The 19,321-nt window shown below is 33.3% G+C and overlaps 2 protein-coding genes and 1 non-coding gene across 6 annotated transcripts; 1 reads left to right on the top strand and 2 right to left on the bottom strand.

The window, feature by feature from the left end:
- The first annotated feature begins 4,814 nt into the window (after positions 1-4,814).
- On the top strand, positions 4,815-12,848 carry msl-3 (male-specific lethal 3). Its single transcript, XM_085189839.1, has 13 exons — positions 4,815-5,231; positions 5,407-5,585; positions 5,699-5,829; positions 6,104-6,218; positions 6,982-7,170; positions 7,908-8,033; positions 8,476-8,807; positions 9,187-9,427; positions 9,701-9,802; positions 10,483-10,591; positions 10,744-10,831; positions 11,133-11,217; positions 11,435-12,848. Exons 1-13 carry the CDS (start codon positions 5,130-5,132, stop codon positions 11,505-11,507), a joined length of 1,872 nt encoding a protein of 623 aa, XP_085045965.1. The 5' UTR covers positions 4,815-5,129; the 3' UTR covers positions 11,508-12,848.
- On the bottom strand, positions 6,254-6,344 carry LOC146536262 (U6atac minor spliceosomal RNA). Its single transcript, XR_014878285.1, has one exon. It is a non-coding gene; the product is annotated as a U6atac minor spliceosomal RNA (small nuclear RNA).
- On the bottom strand, positions 12,840-19,228 carry Hat1 (histone acetyltransferase 1). 4 transcript variants are annotated; one of them, XM_085189843.1, is made up of 9 exons: positions 19,105-19,228; positions 18,353-18,525; positions 18,110-18,279; positions 17,857-18,028; positions 16,780-16,939; positions 15,445-15,610; positions 14,966-15,114; positions 14,588-14,756; positions 12,840-14,189 (listed from the first exon to the last, which is right to left on the bottom strand). In XM_085189843.1, the coding sequence occupies exons 2-9, from the start codon at positions 18,411-18,413 to the stop codon at positions 14,019-14,021; spliced, it is 1,218 nt and encodes a 405-aa protein (XP_085045969.1). In that variant the 5' UTR covers positions 18,414-18,525; positions 19,105-19,228; the 3' UTR covers positions 12,840-14,018. The 4 variants fall into 4 exon arrangements, with proteins under 4 accessions (XP_085045969.1, XP_085045967.1, XP_085045966.1 ...); XM_085189841.1 differs by lacking the exon at positions 19,105-19,228 and adding an exon at positions 18,905-19,073; XM_085189840.1 differs by lacking the exon at positions 19,105-19,228 and adding an exon at positions 18,658-18,811.
- Positions 19,229-19,321: the final 93 nt, after the last annotated feature.

The following is a 19,321-nucleotide window of genomic DNA, read 5'->3' as shown; positions in this document are numbered from 1 at the left end:
ATTTATTAAATATATTTATGAAATTATTTGCAATTTTCAATAGAATTCATAAAAAAATATAATCCTAAATAATCAAAATAAGCTAAAACAAACAAAACTAAAGAAACAAAAGTAACTAAAGGAAATTCTTATTATTAGAAAAAGTAGGTACCTGAAGTTGTCCGTGCGCGCGTACATAGGTACCTACTCTAACTAAACATTTTTCTTCTTCTTCTTCTTCCTGGCATTAATCCCGGCTGTTACCAGGGTCTGCCTTCCTACTTAACCTACTCCACTTTGCACGATCTTTTGCGTCCTCGGTGGTTAGACCATTGGCTCTCATGTCCTGCATCACGACATCCAACCAGCGCTTCCTTGGGCGTCCGGGAGGTCGCGCCCCAGGAACTAGTATAGCAAGGCACTTGCGTCCGACATAGTTCTTAGGCCGGCGCGTAACGTGGCCAAACCATCTCAAGCGACGCTCTTGGAGCTTATCCGCTACGTCACGGACCCCAAGACTACCTCGAATGAATGTGTTGCGTATGCGGTCAGACCGCGTTACGCCGCACATCCACCTCAGCATCTTCATTTCCGTGACGTGAAGCTCCAGAGTGTGCCGAGATAGTGCTGGCCAACATTCGCTGCCGTATAAAAGAACCGGTCGGACGATGCTCTTGTATATCAGCCCCTCGAGCTTGGGCGGTATTCTGCGGTCGCAGACCACACCAGTGACCTCCCGCCATTTGGCCCAGGCAGCGCTTATCCAGCCATGGACATCGTGGTCGATGCCTCCAGACTCGTGCATAACGGATCCAAGGTACCTGAACTTCTCCGACTTAACGGCTGGCTCAGGACCTATAAGGATGGTGCTCGAGTCCCGGCTCCCGCAGGCCATGTACTCTGTCTTCGACACATTTAGTTTAAGACCGCCGTTCTCAAGCGTACCCTTCCAGAGGTTCACTTTACGCTCCAGCGTCAGTCGGTTCTCGGCAATGAGTGCTATGTCGTCGGCATACATCATCAGCCATGGAGGCTGGTCCTGGATGTGAGCCGAGACAGTGTCGAGCACTACATTGAATAAGAACGGACTAAGAGCCGAGCCCTGGTGAACCCCCACTGTAATCGGCAAGGGTCTAGTGTCGCCAACAGCAGTCCTAACCATAGAAGCGGAATCGTGGTATATGCCCCTGATAATCTCAATATAGGCCTCAGGGATCCCTTTGGATCGCAATGGCCACCAGATACACTGACGAGGCACACAGTCAAAGGCCTTCTGCAGATCTAAAAAGGCTACGTGCAGAGCTCTCCTTTTTTCCCTGTATGCCTCCATCAAAGTTCTGAGGGCGAAAATGGCGTCCATGGTGCCCGATCCTGGCACCATGGACGCCATTTCTAAACATTTCTAACGCCATTTCTAACTAAACATTTTTCTATCCTATCCTATCCTATATCTTATAAAACAAAGTCGCTTTTCGTGTCTGTCTGAACTTTCTAACTCTTCTTCTTCTAAGCCACCCAACGGATTTTTATGCGGTTTTCACCATTAAGTCGAGTATTTCTCAGGGAAGGTTTATATATAGTTTATTATTTGTACATTCTTATGTAAATTAACATAAATACGATAAATGTGTCTAAACTCCTACCCGTTGAGACACTTTCGCGCATGCGCTGCTTTAATGGTAAGTACTACATGAAAATAATGTACTGGAGTATTGTTCCTCTTAATAAGATCTACAAAAAAGTCAGCGAAGGCATATTCATATCTTTTAAGAATAACGTGTAGTGATCATATTTCTGTCTAAAAATAGTAATTTCAATATATTTTTTATTGTGAGGGATATTTTTCCATAATGGTATTAATCTTTATCCTTTAAAATACTTTATTAATTTTCTACGTTAAACGAAGATAAAATTTGCTTTTTACACTATTTCGAAATTGCGAATAGTTTTAGAGAAAAACGCATTTAATTGTTGACATTGGATAATTGGAGTTGAATGTATTATTTCAGCGCGATATATTTGGTTTCATATTTTTTGTAGTAGGTATTAGCAGGTAGGCTTTTGTTTATAATTTCTTCCGTTTAAAAATAGTCATTTAACTATCTAAAAATAGTCATTTAAAAATATTTTAATAAGTACTTGAAAAGATTAGTAGCACAGATTTAAAATTACGGTACCTACTAAAAAATCCTTGCTGTGTAAAACAATTGGAAAATCCTTATTGAAACTACGAAAATGCGGGTTGCATTAGAGTTTAATTATTTTCACATTATCTTAAGTGCTTTGCAAACATACATTATATTAATAATCCAGTAGTAAAAGCGGGCGAAGCCGCAAGGGGGTCGCTAGTATCTTATAAAACAAAGTCGCTTTTCGTGTCTGTCTGTTGTTTCTAACTCTTCTTCTTCTAATCCACCCAACGGATTTTGATGCGGTCTTCACCATTAAGTCGTGTGTTTTTTGTAGAAGGTTTATATATAGTTTATTATTTGTACATTCTTATGTAAATTAACATAAATACGATAAATGTGTATAAAGTCCGACCCGTTGAGACACTTTCGCGCATGCGCTGCTCTAATGGTAAGTACTACATGAAAAAAATGTACTGGAGTATTGTTCCTCTTAATAAGATCTACAAAAAAGTCCACGAGAGCATATTCGTATCTTTTAAGAATAACGTGTAGTGATCATTTTTCTGTCTAAAAATAATAATTTCAATATATTTTTTATTGAGAGGGATATTTTTCCATAATGGTATTAATCCTTATCCTTTAAAATACTTTATTAATTTTCTACGTTAAACGAAGATAAAATTTGCTTTTTACAATATTTCGAAATTGCGAATAGTTTTACAGAAAAACGCATTTAATTGTTGACACATCCCGCCGTTGACACATCAGCTGTATGATACTCAAGTTTCACTTATCCCTTACTCTCAGCATATAAATAAGTACATTAGTCACGTTGGCCATTTAATGTAGATCAAAACTGTCTTTTACTGTTTTTCATTTTAATAAGTACTTTAGAAGTTGTTACAATATCAAAAAATCCTTGCTGCGAAACGGCTCGCCACTCGCCATGCGTCCGCCGCGCCCGCCTGCCTTACACGCATCGGTGGTTCAGTGGTAGAATGCTCGCCTGCCACGCCGGCGGCCCGGGTTCGATTCCCGGCCCATGCATTCTATTTAATTTCCCTCACAGGCAGCCACGTCGTGCTTGCTTTTCATCAGGCACAGAATACCCCTTTCAGCATTAACCACAAGCTCGAAAAAAAAAACCCGCCTGTCTCTATAGCAACGAAAATTTAGTTAGATGCGTTTGCACGTATTGGATAATTGGAGTTGAATGTATTATTTAAGCGCAATATATTTGGTTTCACATTTTTTGTAGTAGTTATTAGTAGGTAGGCTTCTGTTTATAATTTCTTCCGTTTAAAAATAGTCATTTAACGATCTAAAAATAGTCATTTAAATATATTTTAATAAGTACTTGAAGAGATTAGTAGCACAGATTTAAAATTACGGTACCTACTAAAAAACCCTTTCTTTGTAAAACAATTGGAAAATCCTTATTGAAACTACGAAAATGCGGGTTGCATTAGGGTTTCATTAATTTTCACATTATCTTAAGTGCTTTGCAAACATATATTACATAAATAATCCAGTAGTTAAAGCGGGCGAAGCCGCAAGAGGGTCGCTAGTATTAATATAAATATAATTGTATATAAAACTTTGTTATATATATGAATATTTTTGTTATATACAAGTACTAGCGACCCCCTTGCGGCTTCGCCCGCTTTTACTACTGGATTATTAATATAATGTATGTTTGCAAAGCACTTAAGATAATGTGAAAATAATTAAACTCTAATGCAACCCGCATTTTCGTAGTTTCAATAAGGATTTTCCAATTGTTTTACACAGCAAGGATTTTTTAGTAGGTACCGTAATTTTAAATCTGTGCTACTAATCTTTTCAAGTACTTATTAAAATATTTTTAAATGACTATTTTTAGATAGTTAAATGACTATTTTTAAACGGAAGAAATTATAAACAAAAGCCTACCTGCTAATACCTACTACAAAAAATATGAAACCAAATATATCGCGCTGAAATAATACATTCAACTCCAATTATCCAATGTCAACAATTAAATGCGTTTTTCTCTAAAACTATTCGCAATTTCGAAATAGTGTAAAAAGCAAATTTTATCTTCGTTTAACGTAGAAAATTAATAAAGTATTTTAAAGGATAAAGATTAATACCATTATGGAAAAATATCCCTCACAATAAAAAATATATTGAAATTACTATTTTTAGACAGAAATATGATCACTACACGTTATTCTTAAAAGATATGAATATGCCTTCGCTGACTTTTTTGTAGATCTTATTAAGAGGAACAATACTCCAGTACATTATTTTCATGTAGTACTTACCATTAAAGCAGCGCATGCGCGAAAGTGTCTCAACGGGTAGGAGTTTAGACACATTTATCGTATTTATGTTAATTTACATAAGAATGTACAAATAATAAACTATATATAAACCTTCCCTGAGAAATACTCGACTTAATGGTGAAAACCGCATAAAAATCCGTTGGGTGGTTTAGAAGAAGAAGAGTTAGAAAGTTCAGACAGACACGAAAAGCGACTTTGTTTTATAAGATATAGGATAATACATCGTTTAATATTGTAATAAATTGGTTTTTAACACATTTTAAATGTAGTAATTGTTATTTTCGTTAACGTAAACATAATAAAAGAATAATATATTTTACAACTTTCAATACAATATGTTTTATTCCGTTTCTGAACATAATTTTTACGTTATCTGTATTTTTTAAGGCTTGAGCGATTTGTTTACGCGAGGTTTGTATACATTAGAGGCAGTTTTTTTCTTAATTTTATTAATAAAATAAACCTCATACGAATGCATAAAATTAATAGTGTTCAAGTACATGAAGTTCTCCAGCTCCTTAAACGATTATTTTGACAACAATCATTTAATAAACCGGGTGTGTCTCGTAAAGAATCACTAGTTTGTTCTTCGTGTTTTTGGGTTCAAAGTCATGTTGCCGGTTCTGTGATATATCTATGTTGTGCTAATTGTTATCACTATAGTACCGTATTGGAGGATATAACCCCAGTGATGGTCTCAACGAGAGGCGTCCGATATAAATTTACTGAAGGTGAACGAGTCTTATGCTACGAACCAGACCCAACAAAAGCCAAAGTTTTATATGATTCAAAGGTTTGCTCAGTCGATTTTATGCTAATTCAATAATATATCTAATACTAATTATCATCATATAGTTTAATATATAATTGGTTTTACAAAATATGCCAAAACTGTAACTGAAAAAAATATGTTCTTTTTATTGTTTTCTACATATCAATAATCTAATCGAATAATGTTAATCTTTTAGGTTTTAGAAGTAATAGAAAGCAAAGACAAGCGTGGTCGTCGAACAGTAGAATACTTAATTCATTTCCAAGGATGGAATTCTTCATGGGATCGATGTGTAAGTGAAGATTTCGTTCTGAAAGACACAGAAGAAAACCGACAATTGCAGAGGGATCTTGCTGAAAAATCACAACTCCAATTGTAATTAAATAACATTTCTACTTAAATAAATGTTTTAATTTTAAAAGTTATAACTTAAATATATATAATGTATATAATAATAGTTTTAACTTTAATAAAATTTTATTTTATAGGGGAGCCTATTTGTATAGAAGAGAACGTAAAAAGGGTAACAGCACTAATTCAGGCTCTGGTCCAGCGAAAAGACCACGACACGGATTTAGTGATGACGGTTCTTCCACAAGTACACAGCCTGATGGAGATGGTAAATCATTGTATTTTCTTGCTTCAGAATGTACCCTGCAAATAGCAAAATAAGCACTGCGAACCCAGTCTTAAGACATTCTATGCCCATTAAGTCACTTCCACTTTCTGCCAAATTTGTAGGCATTGCATGTTGAGTGCCTGAACTCATATTTACAGTTACATGCTTGTGCCTCTGCTACAACTGGTTTCAAAAATATATTTTTTTATCTATGTTTAAATATGAGTATATTGAAAAAAATTGTGGAATATTAACATATTTTTATATGTTTTAGAAGGTGAAACAGGAGATACAGACTCTTCTTCAGGTTCCGGTTCAAGTAATCAGCCTCATTCACCTCCTAACTCACACAATGGAAGAGCCAGTATAGTGTTGCCATCTGCTCTAAGGTAAAACTTAAAAAATAGTTAAAAATAATAAAATGTAAAAAATGTGGTAAAGATGTGCCTTCACCATTTTATTGTGTTCCATCCTTGTCAAGGGGAGTGCTAACCGTCTCTCCTTTCAATAGACACGAGATTTACATTTAAACTTTTTGTATATATACTTACATGCTTAAAACATTTTGATAGCGTGATTCAGGACTTTAATAGAAAAATATTAATATTGTAACTTTTTAGTTTTTTTTTTTTATTTCAATATTTCAAAATACATTATGAAATTGTAAAACAATAATAAATACGCTTAAATATACTGAAATATATATTAAATATTTATTTTACTGTTTTGATCTGTCAAATGATTGATCAACGCCATCTGTTATAGAATGATAACATTATAAGGTGCCAAATTGCTAATATGGTGGCGCTTTTAGTTAGTTAAATTACTTATATCAAAAATGAGGAACATTTATTTTTAAATTAACTTATTTTCACAATTACATATAAAATAACAGGTAACATCTTATATCCGTAGAAAACGTTTTTATAGTATTTTATTTAATGACAATATTTTTTTCACTTCTATTCAATACTATTATAACTTCATGATCTAAAATTGTACAATAAAATTCTCTAAAAAAAAGTCTGACTATAAAAACATCTATGCTTAGATCTGTAGGACTGTACTTTAGCTTTTAATGATTGATGATGGTAACATTTATGATTATAAACTGTTTTTATTATAAACTAATATTAATATATAAAATTCCAGAGACCGCCTCACGTTCGACTACCACCTGGTGGTGAAGCGCGGGCGCCTGTCGCGGCTGCCGGCGGTGCCGTGCGCGGCTCAGATCCTCGAATTGTTCGTAAAGTGGTTCGCGCGCGCCGGTGCCTGGAACCCGCCACGCGGCCGCCACGACCCGCACCACCGCCCCGACATGCGGGACGTGTCTTGCAGGTATATAGGTTGGATTAGGAATGGGATGATGATCGATTTTTGATCGATGTTAGCAGATAAAATATTGATGTTTTAACACTCGTTTTTCTAACTCTAACTTGAGGCCGCCATGGCGCAGCGGCACAAGGGTGTGACTTTAACGCGACGGTTGTGGGTTCGATCCCCATTCGAAGAAATAAAATATTCATTTACGTTTATATTTTCATTTTTTCGCTGTGGTGTCGACGCAAAGCGCGGCGTTGGGTTCTGCCACTCAACACGCAATGCCTCCAGAATACGACAGAAAATGGGGAATGGAGTGTCTCAACACTATGTTTCCTCTGCCTACCCTGCTATGTGCGGGATACAGCGTGAAGCTGTTTTTTTCTAACGTCAGTCATTCCTAGTTGGGCTTTCTGAACTCTTGCGTATTGTCAACTAGGCACAAAATAATCATTTATAGCTTTAGAGAAGCCATGAGCCCACGACTCATTGGCCGTACCGTACACCAGCCGAGCGATGACTGAGCGATAGTTGGGAATGTCGGTGAACTGTAAAAAGTAGGAAGAGGGTCTTCGATGGTCATTGCGGCGGCACTGATGCCGGCTCTCTTCCTACTTTACTAAAAACTAACATGATAGGCATTGACGCATAAAAATTAAACATTTGTTATATATACGAACTAACAAAATTTCGCCTTAGCAAAAGTTTTATAATAAGAAGTAGATTTATAATTTTAATATCTTTTTTTTTTTCAGGTTAAATTTACTAAGAGAAGTGGCAGATGGTTTAAGAGTGTACTTCGATTTTATTTTAAGGGGACACCTATTGTACAAACAGGAACTAGATCAGTACCATGAGATTTGTGGGCAGTATATCGATGAGTAAGTATAAAAAACTTTTACTTATTTTACAATATTTTGGCTGCCTCAGAAATGTTTTTTTTATTAGTAAATTAATTTTCTTGTTTAATTCAATTTAGTTCTATGTTCACTTAAATACAGTGTAAACTCTATGTAAGTCGTTGTCCTTTTAGTATAAGCGCAAATAATATTATAAAAGTTGATAATTAACTGAAATACATAGGAATAGTACATAAATTTTATACTTCTTTTGAAGTGCAAGGTAATCGAAATATGCAAACTGAATGACCGCTTATTATTTACGGTACGGAGTGATTTTCTTCGTCATTGATCATACCTGCGATATTATATAGAATATCAAAAACAAACTAAACCAATCAAAATCGGGAAAATTCGTTTCACAGAGTTAGTTGCACGGAGGTAGTGTGTTAAAAGTTAAAACTTTTTTTTCTATTAATTGCAGGCCAGATATAAAAACAGAGGCTGAAGAAGAAGACGAAAACGAACAAGATACGTCTCAAGATGAAGCGTTAGCGTGTTTAGAGGACATGAAAAGTCCGAAGATACCAGAATATTCCCACTTACCACCTGACCCAAACCCTGACTCAAATACTGATGCGAAACCCGACATCAAACTCAACTTAAAACCCGACTCTAATCATAATTCACGTCCCAGCTGTAATAAAATAGGAATAAATAGTTCAGATAGGAGAAATGATATTGTGAGACCAAACTCAAGACACGATTTACGTACGAATTTACATTCGAACACACATTCCGGGGAAAATGGCGCGGGTAGAGTATTTATTTTTCTTATCTTCTTATTGCATCTTATTTTTAATTTTAATTATAAGCTGCATGTAGCAGAGTAGACAGAGGGAACCTAGTGTTAAGATACTGAGTTTCACTTTTTGTGTTGGACTTCATAGCCACGCATAATTTTGCTATCAAAGCTAGGAATTGTAAATAATTATTCGTTATGCATGGTTTTGTTACTTCGGAAACAGGAACGTTACATTAAAAATATGGTATAATATATAAACTACTAATAATAAAAAAGTCTTGATATCATTTATGCAAGATTAAGCCAAGAATCCCTTTATTGTCACTTATTTAAATCGTCAGCTGAAAACAATAAAAATATATCATAATTTACTACAATTCTATCTAACAGATAACCACCAAAACAATATAACCGAAGCGGACAGAGATAACCACATAGAAAGACGTGGTGAACTAATAACGCCGAAAGTCGAAATGGAACCGGAATCTGAACCGGAACCGGAACCGGAAGAGGAAGCAGAAATGGAAATAGAAGAAACGAAAGAGAAGGTGGACAATGGGAATGCTCGAAGAAGTTCTCCTCGCCCTGATAGAGAAACGCGGCCGTTACGACATCATGCCCTGGCACGCAGGTAAATACATAGTACTTAATTAGCGATCTCAATAATGCAAATTTACATGAGTTACCTAAATAGGTTCAGTAGTTTAAGTGTGAAAGTGGCACAAACATCCATTCTCCTAAACTAATATCAACAAGTTGGATAGTAGGATTATATTGTTTAAGATACTTAAAAAATAATAATTCTTAAAGACTCCAGACTGTACAAACGATGGTGTTTTTACACCAGAATTAAAAATATAACATAAGTTTTTTTGAACTTTAATGTTTGCAAAATGTTTTGTAGATTAAGATCACATAAGTCAGCAGTATCACAATCAGAAAATGAAGAACCAGCGCCGTCCACGTCTACGGGAGAGCAACGGACGTTCGAGACATTATCGTCAAGGTTATTATATAATTTATATTTTTTTTTATTTAGCTTCACGCTGTATCCCGCAAATAGCAGAATATGCAGAGGGGACAATAGCTTAACATACTTCGTTCCCCACTTTCCGTCGAATTTGAGTATTTCATTTCATTATTGATATATTTCCATGTTTCGTTACCAGAGCGACAAAATGAGAATAATTTATTCCCCCGATTGGAAATAGAACTCGTAACTTTTGCGGTTACAATTGGTCCCAGTGTCACTGTAAAATCATAATTTTAATTTAAAAAAAATGAACCATTGTTTTCTTCATAGTATTCTAGTGGAAAGAAAATTATTTTGTGATTTGAACACACAGTATCATTATTTAAAATACAATTTTAAGATATTATCTTTGCTGATATCTATGATATCTAAATATTTTGGAAAATATATCTATATTTGGATGTAGTGTCTCTTGGAAACTGCCACAACGCTCTGACCGCTATACATTCTTGAATACGTTAAAATTCTTGTACGGTATTAAAAGTCTATTACGTTATTCCCCCACACAAACACGGTTTCTGAAATTATCGTGCTATTTATAGATCGCTTTCAGATTTTTCCACGTTTTCTAAAATATTTTTTATCCTTACTGTGTAATAAAACTTAAAAATTCCGAAAAATATAATATAAGAAATAATGATTTGGTCCAACAGTGTGGGCAGCAGCGGGTCGTCGCTGAGCGAGGGCTGGGCGCGAGGCGCGCGCGCGGCTCCGCCCCCCACGCCGCCTCCCCGCAACCCCCTCTCGCAGCTATTAGACAAAGTATGACGTTTACATTATTTACCTTACTTTTTAATAAAAAACAAGGCAAACGAGCGTACAGGGATGCCCGATGTTAGAAAGACATCGATGTCTGAACTGTTGAAGATCCATATTAATTAATTAATATTATTAATACACCTTCTTTTTCTCAGGTAGGCAAGTGGCAAATAATACCCCGACAGGGTACGGAACATCTACCTTGTAGAGTTTATGGCGCAATACATCTCGCGAGACTATTTGGTGAGTTGGTTCACATCCGTAATTGCGGAAGTTCCGCATCGAGTTTAACACTGTATTCGCATTTCGCTCCTCTCTATACCTGTTATAAAACCAAAATTAAAATATAAAAAACATCAAACCTAAAGATATATTGTGGTTTCTAAAATCATCTTTTTTTTAATTAAAATAAATTGATTTCAAAAGACAGATACATAATACAAGTTTACTCTTGTTAAAATCTGGACTACATGTATATCCAAAAAACTCTCATTTTAATATACATAAATATTTCACCTATATTAAAATATTATTTTTGTTACAGTGAAGCTACCTGATTTTTTAAATGCAACACAAATGCCAGATTTTAAATTAAAATTAATTTTAAAACACATAGATATGTTTGTACAGTAAGTATCAATTTTTGTTTAATATTATAAATCATTTTGAGGCCATTATAACGAGTAATGCTGCGTGTGGAATGGACTTTATTAATTATTTATCAACACCTCTGCTAACCCTGCTATGCGGAAGAAAGCGTGGAGCTACCTTTAATAAATATTTATGCTTGTCTCTTTGGAAATAGTTTTTTTAATAAAAAAATTAAAATAATTAATAATATTTCAGGTATTTGGACGAACACAGTGAGTGGTTTGGTGAAATGTACTATGTGAATGACGGTGTGTCGCGTTCACACTGAAGTTTTAAACCTATTGTTATAACAAGCAACGAAGTTACTGCGAAATTGTTGGACATTCAGAGATTATGAAGGAGTATATGGGAGCTTTAAATAAAAACTGATAAAGTGAACTAGTGAACTGTTGAATTTTAGTGTTTTCTTCTTTTTTTTACTATTATTTCACTTGAATCTATCATTAAATGATTTTTTTCTATTGAAAGTGATGTAGTGTAATGACTTCTTAGTTTATATCTTTTTTTTTGTGTATTAATTTGATACTGTCTACACTGAATTTGGATTCAAATTCAATTTACATTATATTGACAAAGCTTATGAGAAATGCATAATTTTTAGCAAGGTAGGCAGAAGGAACCTAGTGTTAAGACATTCCGTTTCCCACGCAATACCTCTACGCTACACTTTGTCTTCCTACCATATATATATATATATATATATATATATATATATATATATTGACATTTGACATAGCATACGAGAAATGTCCCAGTACCTCTACTCTATACTTTATCTAAAAATCTCAAATTAGAAGCTAAAGTCAAGGTGTACCTTGAAAAAGCAATAATTGTTATATTTTTGTCTAGTGTGGCCTTTCCAATGCCTGTTGCCAGAGATGTTATGAATGTAAAATTACGATACGTTAATTCGAAATAGCAGCCATCTGCGTGAAATTTAAACTTTCTTATTTTTGCATAAAACTTGTTAAGAAACTATTTTGATTGTCTTAAATATACAGTTGAATATACTATCTGCCTACGTATTTTTTTAAATAAACGTGGTCTGCCAAATTTAACACCGTTTTCAGCGTCTCTTGTAAAGTTCACGTAGATGGAGTCAGCTGGTTTGCGAATTAAGGTGTCGATTACTTTAAGGAATGCTACATCGGATTCAGTTAACGATAATATAATATATATTATCCGTGAATTTCTGTTACAGTGTTATTAATTTGTTTTGTAATCAATTGGTGACAATCGATGTTTATTTTTATGAAATTGTTTATTTTTAAGCAACATAGATTTTTTCCGCCACTAAATTGTAGTGTCAGCTCGGTCAGGCAATATCAAAAAATTGTCATAATATTAATTTGGAGTTCGCCCATATCCATATTATTATTTGAAACTTTCATTTAGGATTCGTTTACGATATTTTTTTATTCAATATTTTTTATAACCGATAATTTCGTCACAATTACGGAGGTCTATAACATCACTGCTCGTGATATTACTTTAATAAGAAAAATTAGTTTTTCTACCAGTCACTTGTATTTCAGTTTGTTATCTTTGGATCTCATTTGAAGCTCGCTTATTTTTGTAATATAATGAAAATAAAAAAATGTGATCACAATTATTTCTTTTATTCAGATATTATTATTTTACACAAATAAATCATAAATTTAACAGTATCTAAAACAAAGTTTCGAAATCTGTTTTAATACAAGCTACACAATGTTTAGTTGCTATTAATGTACAGTAATATTTTTTTGGGCTATTAGAACAACACATTTTTATTAAAGTCTATGTCAACATTTTGAAAAAAAAATACATTCAAAATAACATGTGTATTGTTTAAATTTTAATTTTATTTTGCCTTATTGATTAATCATTTAATTTGCATGTAATATTACGACACACAATCACTTTTATTCGATATACGAGTCAATATAGAAGAACTTCTTTTTGAGCTTTTAGAACTTTTTTTGAGTTAATACCAAGGTTAATAAGTTTCATGTTTTGGACTGACATGTACTGAGTATTTTTTGATATGTGTGCTCTAGAATCTTGTATTGAGTCGATCCGATGGAGATTATTTCATTTGCTTCCAATCATTTATAAATGCAATATTGTATTTTTTTTTGCACTGACAGCCTCTTAAAGAAAAGTTATAAAAGGTGTTTAAGGCACTGAGATTATTTCATAAATTAGATCAAAATAAGACAAGACATTACAAAATGGTTTCCAACCAACTTGTAATTTTAAAAAAAAGCAACGAGTTATTTTTTTAATGTTTTAACATACACTTAATACCTACTCAACTACACCAATGTTCCATTTAGTATAGTTTTAATGACTAATTTCGTTCATCACAAAAAATCAAATTGAATTACAAAAAAATCACATATGAATCATATACAAGCAAATACTTTATCCAGTTTTTTTAACAAGAAATATTACGAAAACATTCCAATTACCAATCTGGACGGTGATTGCTTTATTTGCTTAAATATGATTCACATAATGACTATCACTAACAACTCTTGCAGCCATTTAATAAGCAAGATAAATAAGATAATTGAATCTTCAAAATATAACCAATAAAAAGTAAGTAGAATATTATTTTCTTTTTATATTCACGTAGTATACCGCATATAGTGGGGTCCACCAAATTTTTGCTGTATACAGAATGCAGAGTGAAACTAGAAAAAGGAATAATTACTAATAAAAAAATACAAAAAAGAAACAGTTTTAAATGGCCACTACACACAACAAACTCATATAATCAAAAACATTTTAATTTCTAACAATCATTTTCCATTCTGTGTATGACACGGCGATATTCGGTTTCTAAGGAGAGATAATGAGCAGAGAGACGGGCGTGTGTCTCGGGCAGTCCACTGGAACTTAATGTTATGGCGTATTCTTCAGGTTTTAAAACTTTTTGGAGTTTTTTCATTTCCAATTTCTTTTTCTGGAATATGACAAACGAATATATTTATAAACATAGTAAAACTACTGGGCCTGGAAGGGTTTGTCCTGTCCGGTAATTAAATGTCAAAATAAATATGTTTTCTATTTCCAGCTTGAAGCTATATCCTGCGTATAGCAGGAAAGAAACAAATTCTAGCATTAATACACTCCATTTCCTATTTCCTACCGAAATCTCGAAGCATTCGATGTTAAATGGCGGACCTCAACGCCGCGTTTTACCTTGTTACCAGGGCGAGGAAATAAAAATATTAAATAATTCATTTTCCCAAACAGGATTCAAACCCAGAACGAAGGTTTACAATCACTTAAGTATAGTACGGTGGCTACATTCAAGTTTTTATATGTTTTCTTAAAAGTATTTTTTTATTATTTACTTACTTGGAATGGAGCATTAAGCCTATTCTTAACATCTAATCTATAATTTAAATATCCAGCCTTGTCGGACGTGTTTGTATATTTCAGGCGCAATATCTCATAAACGCGTCTTGCTTGTTTCTTATTAATTTTGTACTTGCTACGCGCTTGATTCGCCATTTCTGCTGTAAAGCTGAAATAATTGAAATAGATATTAAATAAACTTGTAGCAGAAAAAAAAGATTTACCTACCATCTCACCCAAACACTTTCTTTTTCAGTAAAAATGTTATGATTGCTAAATCGGCATTTAGAACAGTTTTTATATTATGATCGCGAATTGCTACTATATTATTTTATTAACTACAACAAATTAATCAAAATTCTGTAAAACTACACACACCCTTGTGTTAATTTTTCGGGTTGAAATGCCGTCAAAGATTCACAGTTCTTGGCATCAACATAGTCCCTGATCCTTTGGAAGTCTTGGGACGGATCCTCTACTGTTATATCAATTACTTCCGGTTGAATTATGAAATGAGAATAGGTTGCCTGTAAATAGTTTATAATTAAATTAATATAAGCGTGGCCGTCGTGGCGCAGTGTCTGTTTGTAAACGCGATTTTTGACGGTTAGATCCCACTCCGTAGAATAATTTTCATTTCTCTGCTGTGGTAGACAAAAAGGCTGTGTTGAGTTCGGGCCGCGCTGACACCAGCGAGAAAATGAAAGTATTTAATTTCCCCGAGTAGAAACCGTACCCATACCACACCTATTGCGTTTACTTTCATGTCCTCTGCGCCACGACTGGCCTCAAAAGCCGCAGATATTTTTATATATATTTCAAAAGCCTGCTTTCTTTTTTTTATTATTGAATTTTACCTGTAATAGTTGAGCACAAATCCCCAGTTTCCTAAAGGGTGGCAGCGTCAGCACCTGCGAGACGCGCGGGCGCGTGTGCGCCGGGTACGCGTAGTAGCGGTACGCCGTCGCGTACGCCGCTGTGGCGTACCGCGTCGTCCCTTCACTGGAGCGAAACTTCTCGAAACTACAAATATTACATACATATATAATATCAAATTAGCTTCACGCTATATCCCGCACACAGCAGGGCAGGCAGAGGGAGATTAGTGTTAAGACTCTCCGCTCCCCACTTTCCACCGAATTCTGGAGGCTTTACGTGTTGAGTGGCGAAACTCAACGCCGGCCTTTGCCTCAACACCAGAGTGAAGAAATAAAAACAGAAATTAAAGTAAATATTTCATTTCCTCGAGTGGGGATTGAATCCACAACTACTCAATTTTGCAGCACACTTTGTACCCCTGCGCCACGACTAGCCTCTACATATATAGATTACATAATCTATATATGTAGAGGCTAGTTAGTATATTTAATTAATGTTTATTTCATACTATTTATTAATAATATTATAAATGTGAATGTCTGTGAGGATCAATGATTGTTTCCCTTTCATGCAATAACTGCAGAACCGATTTAGATGATGTACATGACGATATAATATAGTTTATACATAAGAATAACACATAGTCTATTTATGCTAAATAATATAACAATAAGATTAAGCAGGTGAAGTCAAGTTTGGGTCACTAGTGTTTTATATTGTGGGCCATCTATTAATGACATTACACAAAAATATTTTTATCTTCATCTCCATCTGAATGGGATGGGCTTACTCACAGTCACTTCAAAGATATGTATATAATAGCCATTATATCAATTAAGACGTTGTATGATATAACTTCAATTAAAATGTTATTAGCAAAAAACCTCCGCCACTATTAGATCCAAATCCATCAAGATTTAAAAGGCAGTATTGCTATAGACAATGTATATCATGTAACAATGCATTATACAGGTGCATATAAGATGACTGCCATCTCTCAAATATCAATATCCATGTGACAGTATCAAATCACAATAATCATTCTGTAAATAGTTTTTTCAATTAACATTACTGGACCAACATCCTTCCTGTACATGTAGGTTGGTAGAACTCAACACTGCCTTTTGTATTCCAACTAGAAAATTAAAATGAGTCACTCCTCCGAGTGACTATCAAACACACAACCTTTACTTTCATGTCACATTCTCCGAGCACAATGCTACAGTGGGATAGCCTCAATATAAAAATATAACTGTAATAAAACTGTAATTTGAAAATACATTTATAATATCTATAGTAAATATTAAACTTACACAGTAAAAAAAGTCCATTGATCATCATCACAATCTATAAAGGAAGCCGCATCCACATACCATAGCAAAAATGTTTGTAAACGCTCATGGTAATCTAGAAAACCTGGTGTAGATACCTCAGAGTAATAAACTTCAAATGTTCTGCTTTCTCCACCATCATCTAAAATAACACATTTAACAGTATTATTCCACTATGGATAAAACAATATTACATATTCTATACAGAAATTCATTTCAATTCATTCAAGCTACATCGAAATTCTTATACACCTGTTATAGCACAGTCCACGAGTTGAAGCACTCTATATTAAGGCTTTATGAACTTTAGCAATAAAATAGTAGCATTAAAAGTTATTAAAAGTTAAATCATCTACATCTAACTTAAGGGCAGCCATGACTTGTCGATTGCACTGTACAACAACTGATTGTATATCTCTGTGAGGAGATGCTTACTAATTTCCACTACATAAATATTATTTGCCAAACATGATTGACAAAATATATCATAAATAGTAAATACTATTTATGAAATATTTTTAACATTTGTAAAGTACTATTCTACACTAAGATAAAAAATGTATTTAATTATTTTTATTTATATTTGATTAATTTTGAAGGCATTGCGGCATAGTGGCAATCTGTAAATGTGGTAGTTATTGGTTTCATCTTCATTGTTAAGTTAATTTTATTGCCTTATTATTATTTATTATAATTAGCCAAGACAGAGCATATAAGCAAAACAGTAGTGACATGGTTATTATAAATAAGGTTTTTAAGAGACACACTTTATATGACACACTTTTTTATATAAGCAATTATATAACTAATGCATATATACTAATTTTAAATTGAAAATGTCAAAAATGCATTTTATAACTAAGCATTATAAATAATTGAATTTATTTTCAATTCAATCATCACACCTCTAACTCAGTTAACTGACTATGGTTAACAAGAAATAAAAAGAACAAGATTTAAATAATTGTTGCTGGGATAGTGTCCAACTGTAAATGCAATGCTTGCGTGTTCTATCCACATTGGGGGTAGGAATTATTTGTATGATTTGTATTTACTTACAAGGTTGGGTTGTAAATGAATGTACAAGATTTCCATGTGGTGTGAATAACTTATCCTTTTCTATCATTGATACAAAGAGATCTAGATTTGTAACATAGCCAGGAGCCAACACTTTTTTTAAAGCCCCTTCAATATCATCAGCGTTCATTTTTTCAGAATTATTTGGTTCAATCTGTAAATGATCCAATAGTATTAAAAAGAATATTGTAATATACTAATTTAAACACAAATGGTACAATAATTTAAAAATAACCTTGTCAGTGTAAGATATTCCAAGATAAGTCTTCAAACTTCCTGCACTATAGTAAAGTTGAATTCTTAAATCTGTATAACCAAAAATATTTTCATTATCTCCAAAGACTTGGTGACACATTTCGGGGCCGAAAGTAGTGTCAACATTTTCAATATCATCAGCTGATCTGACTGCAAGGAAGGTTATATTAAAGATACAACAATGTTAAAATCTAAACTAGGTACACGGAAACAAAATACTTACCTAATTTTATTTCTAAAACTTCGTTTCCATCAACAACCAAATGTTCTAAAGCGTCTGCCATTATTCAAATAATATTGTAATTTGTAAGTAACAAAAGCTAACGATCAACGAAGTTTCTCATTCCAATTCGACTTCCCGCGCAAAATACCGCCAATTTTTTGTAGATTTTTATCCTTAAATACAAATGAAAGTGAATAGTAAACATCTATTTTCCCTTTATTACAATTTACTAAAAGCTAATATGTTAAATGAAGAAAATTTTAAGATTAATAACTAACAATACAAAGTAAAAATATTATAAATACCAGTTAAAGACCAGTCAAATACTCTAATCTTGTGCATATATTATTGACATTATACTTTTTAAATTTAATTAATAAAAAGTTGACAGCAGTAAAATAACTGTTTCTTTAAAATTAAACATGTACAGTACGGTACGATAAACAATTTATAAATAAAATAAAAATCTATTCATGGATTTATTCTCACTCCTATATTTTACTTTGCATTGTTGATATAGTTTATTCAATTTGAACTTATTAATAATGTTACCTGCGAATCAAATTTAAGATGAGAATTTTAAATATATTGCGGTATGTGGCTATGCAATATGTCATAACTAATATACTTGCTACAATGCTACAGAATAGTAAAATGATAAGTAAAAATATTACAAAACACAAAATAAATCATTGAAATATCGCACCAATCTAAAGACATCAGTTAAATAAAACATTTAATGTGTCACCTACCTTAGCAAAATTACTTTGTACGTTTGCTATCATTTTACTATTATTTCTTAAACTACCCTCCCAGCCACTGTAGCTTTTATTGCATTACTATGTACGCCTATTCGATATAACTTTAATACTTAATATTTTGTAATTTTCTCTATAAGCGATTTCAATATAAATCTTTTGAGAAAATAAATGTTTCTAACCGAAAAAAAAAACCTACCGTCCTTTTTTT

The sequence above is a fragment of the Heliconius melpomene genome, chromosome 9, assembly GCF_056956725.1.
Source record: "Heliconius melpomene rosina isolate 202511_hmr_F chromosome 9, ASM5695672v1, whole genome shotgun sequence".
NCBI lineage: Eukaryota > Metazoa > Arthropoda > Insecta > Lepidoptera > Nymphalidae > Heliconius > Heliconius melpomene.
Note: the sequence above shows the minus strand (reverse complement) of the source record. Positions and strands in the feature narration are given on the sequence as shown.

Bases quoted from the DNA above. Each gene is read 5' to 3' on its own strand.
- msl-3 (XM_085189839.1), top strand. From the start codon at position 5,130: ATGGTCTCAACGAGAGGCGTCCGATATAAATTTACTGAAGGTGAACGA. The intron at 7,171-7,907 runs GTATATAGGTTG...TTTTTTTTTCAG, and splicing joins ATGCGGGACGTGTCTTGCAG to GTTAAATTTACTAAGAGAAG. The intron at 9,428-9,700 runs GTAAATACATAG...AATGTTTTGTAG, and splicing joins CATCATGCCCTGGCACGCAG to ATTAAGATCACATAAGTCAG.
- Hat1 (XM_085189843.1), bottom strand. From the start codon at position 18,413: ATGGCAGACGCTTTAGAACATTTGGTTGTTGATGGAAACGAAGTTTTA. The intron at 14,757-14,965 runs GTGTGTGTAGTT...CAATTATTTCAG, and splicing joins CCCGAAAAATTAACACAAGG to CTTTACAGCAGAAATGGCGA. The intron at 14,190-14,587 runs GTAAGTAAATAA...GTCATATTCCAG, and splicing joins GGCTTAATGCTCCATTCCAA to AAAAAGAAATTGGAAATGAA.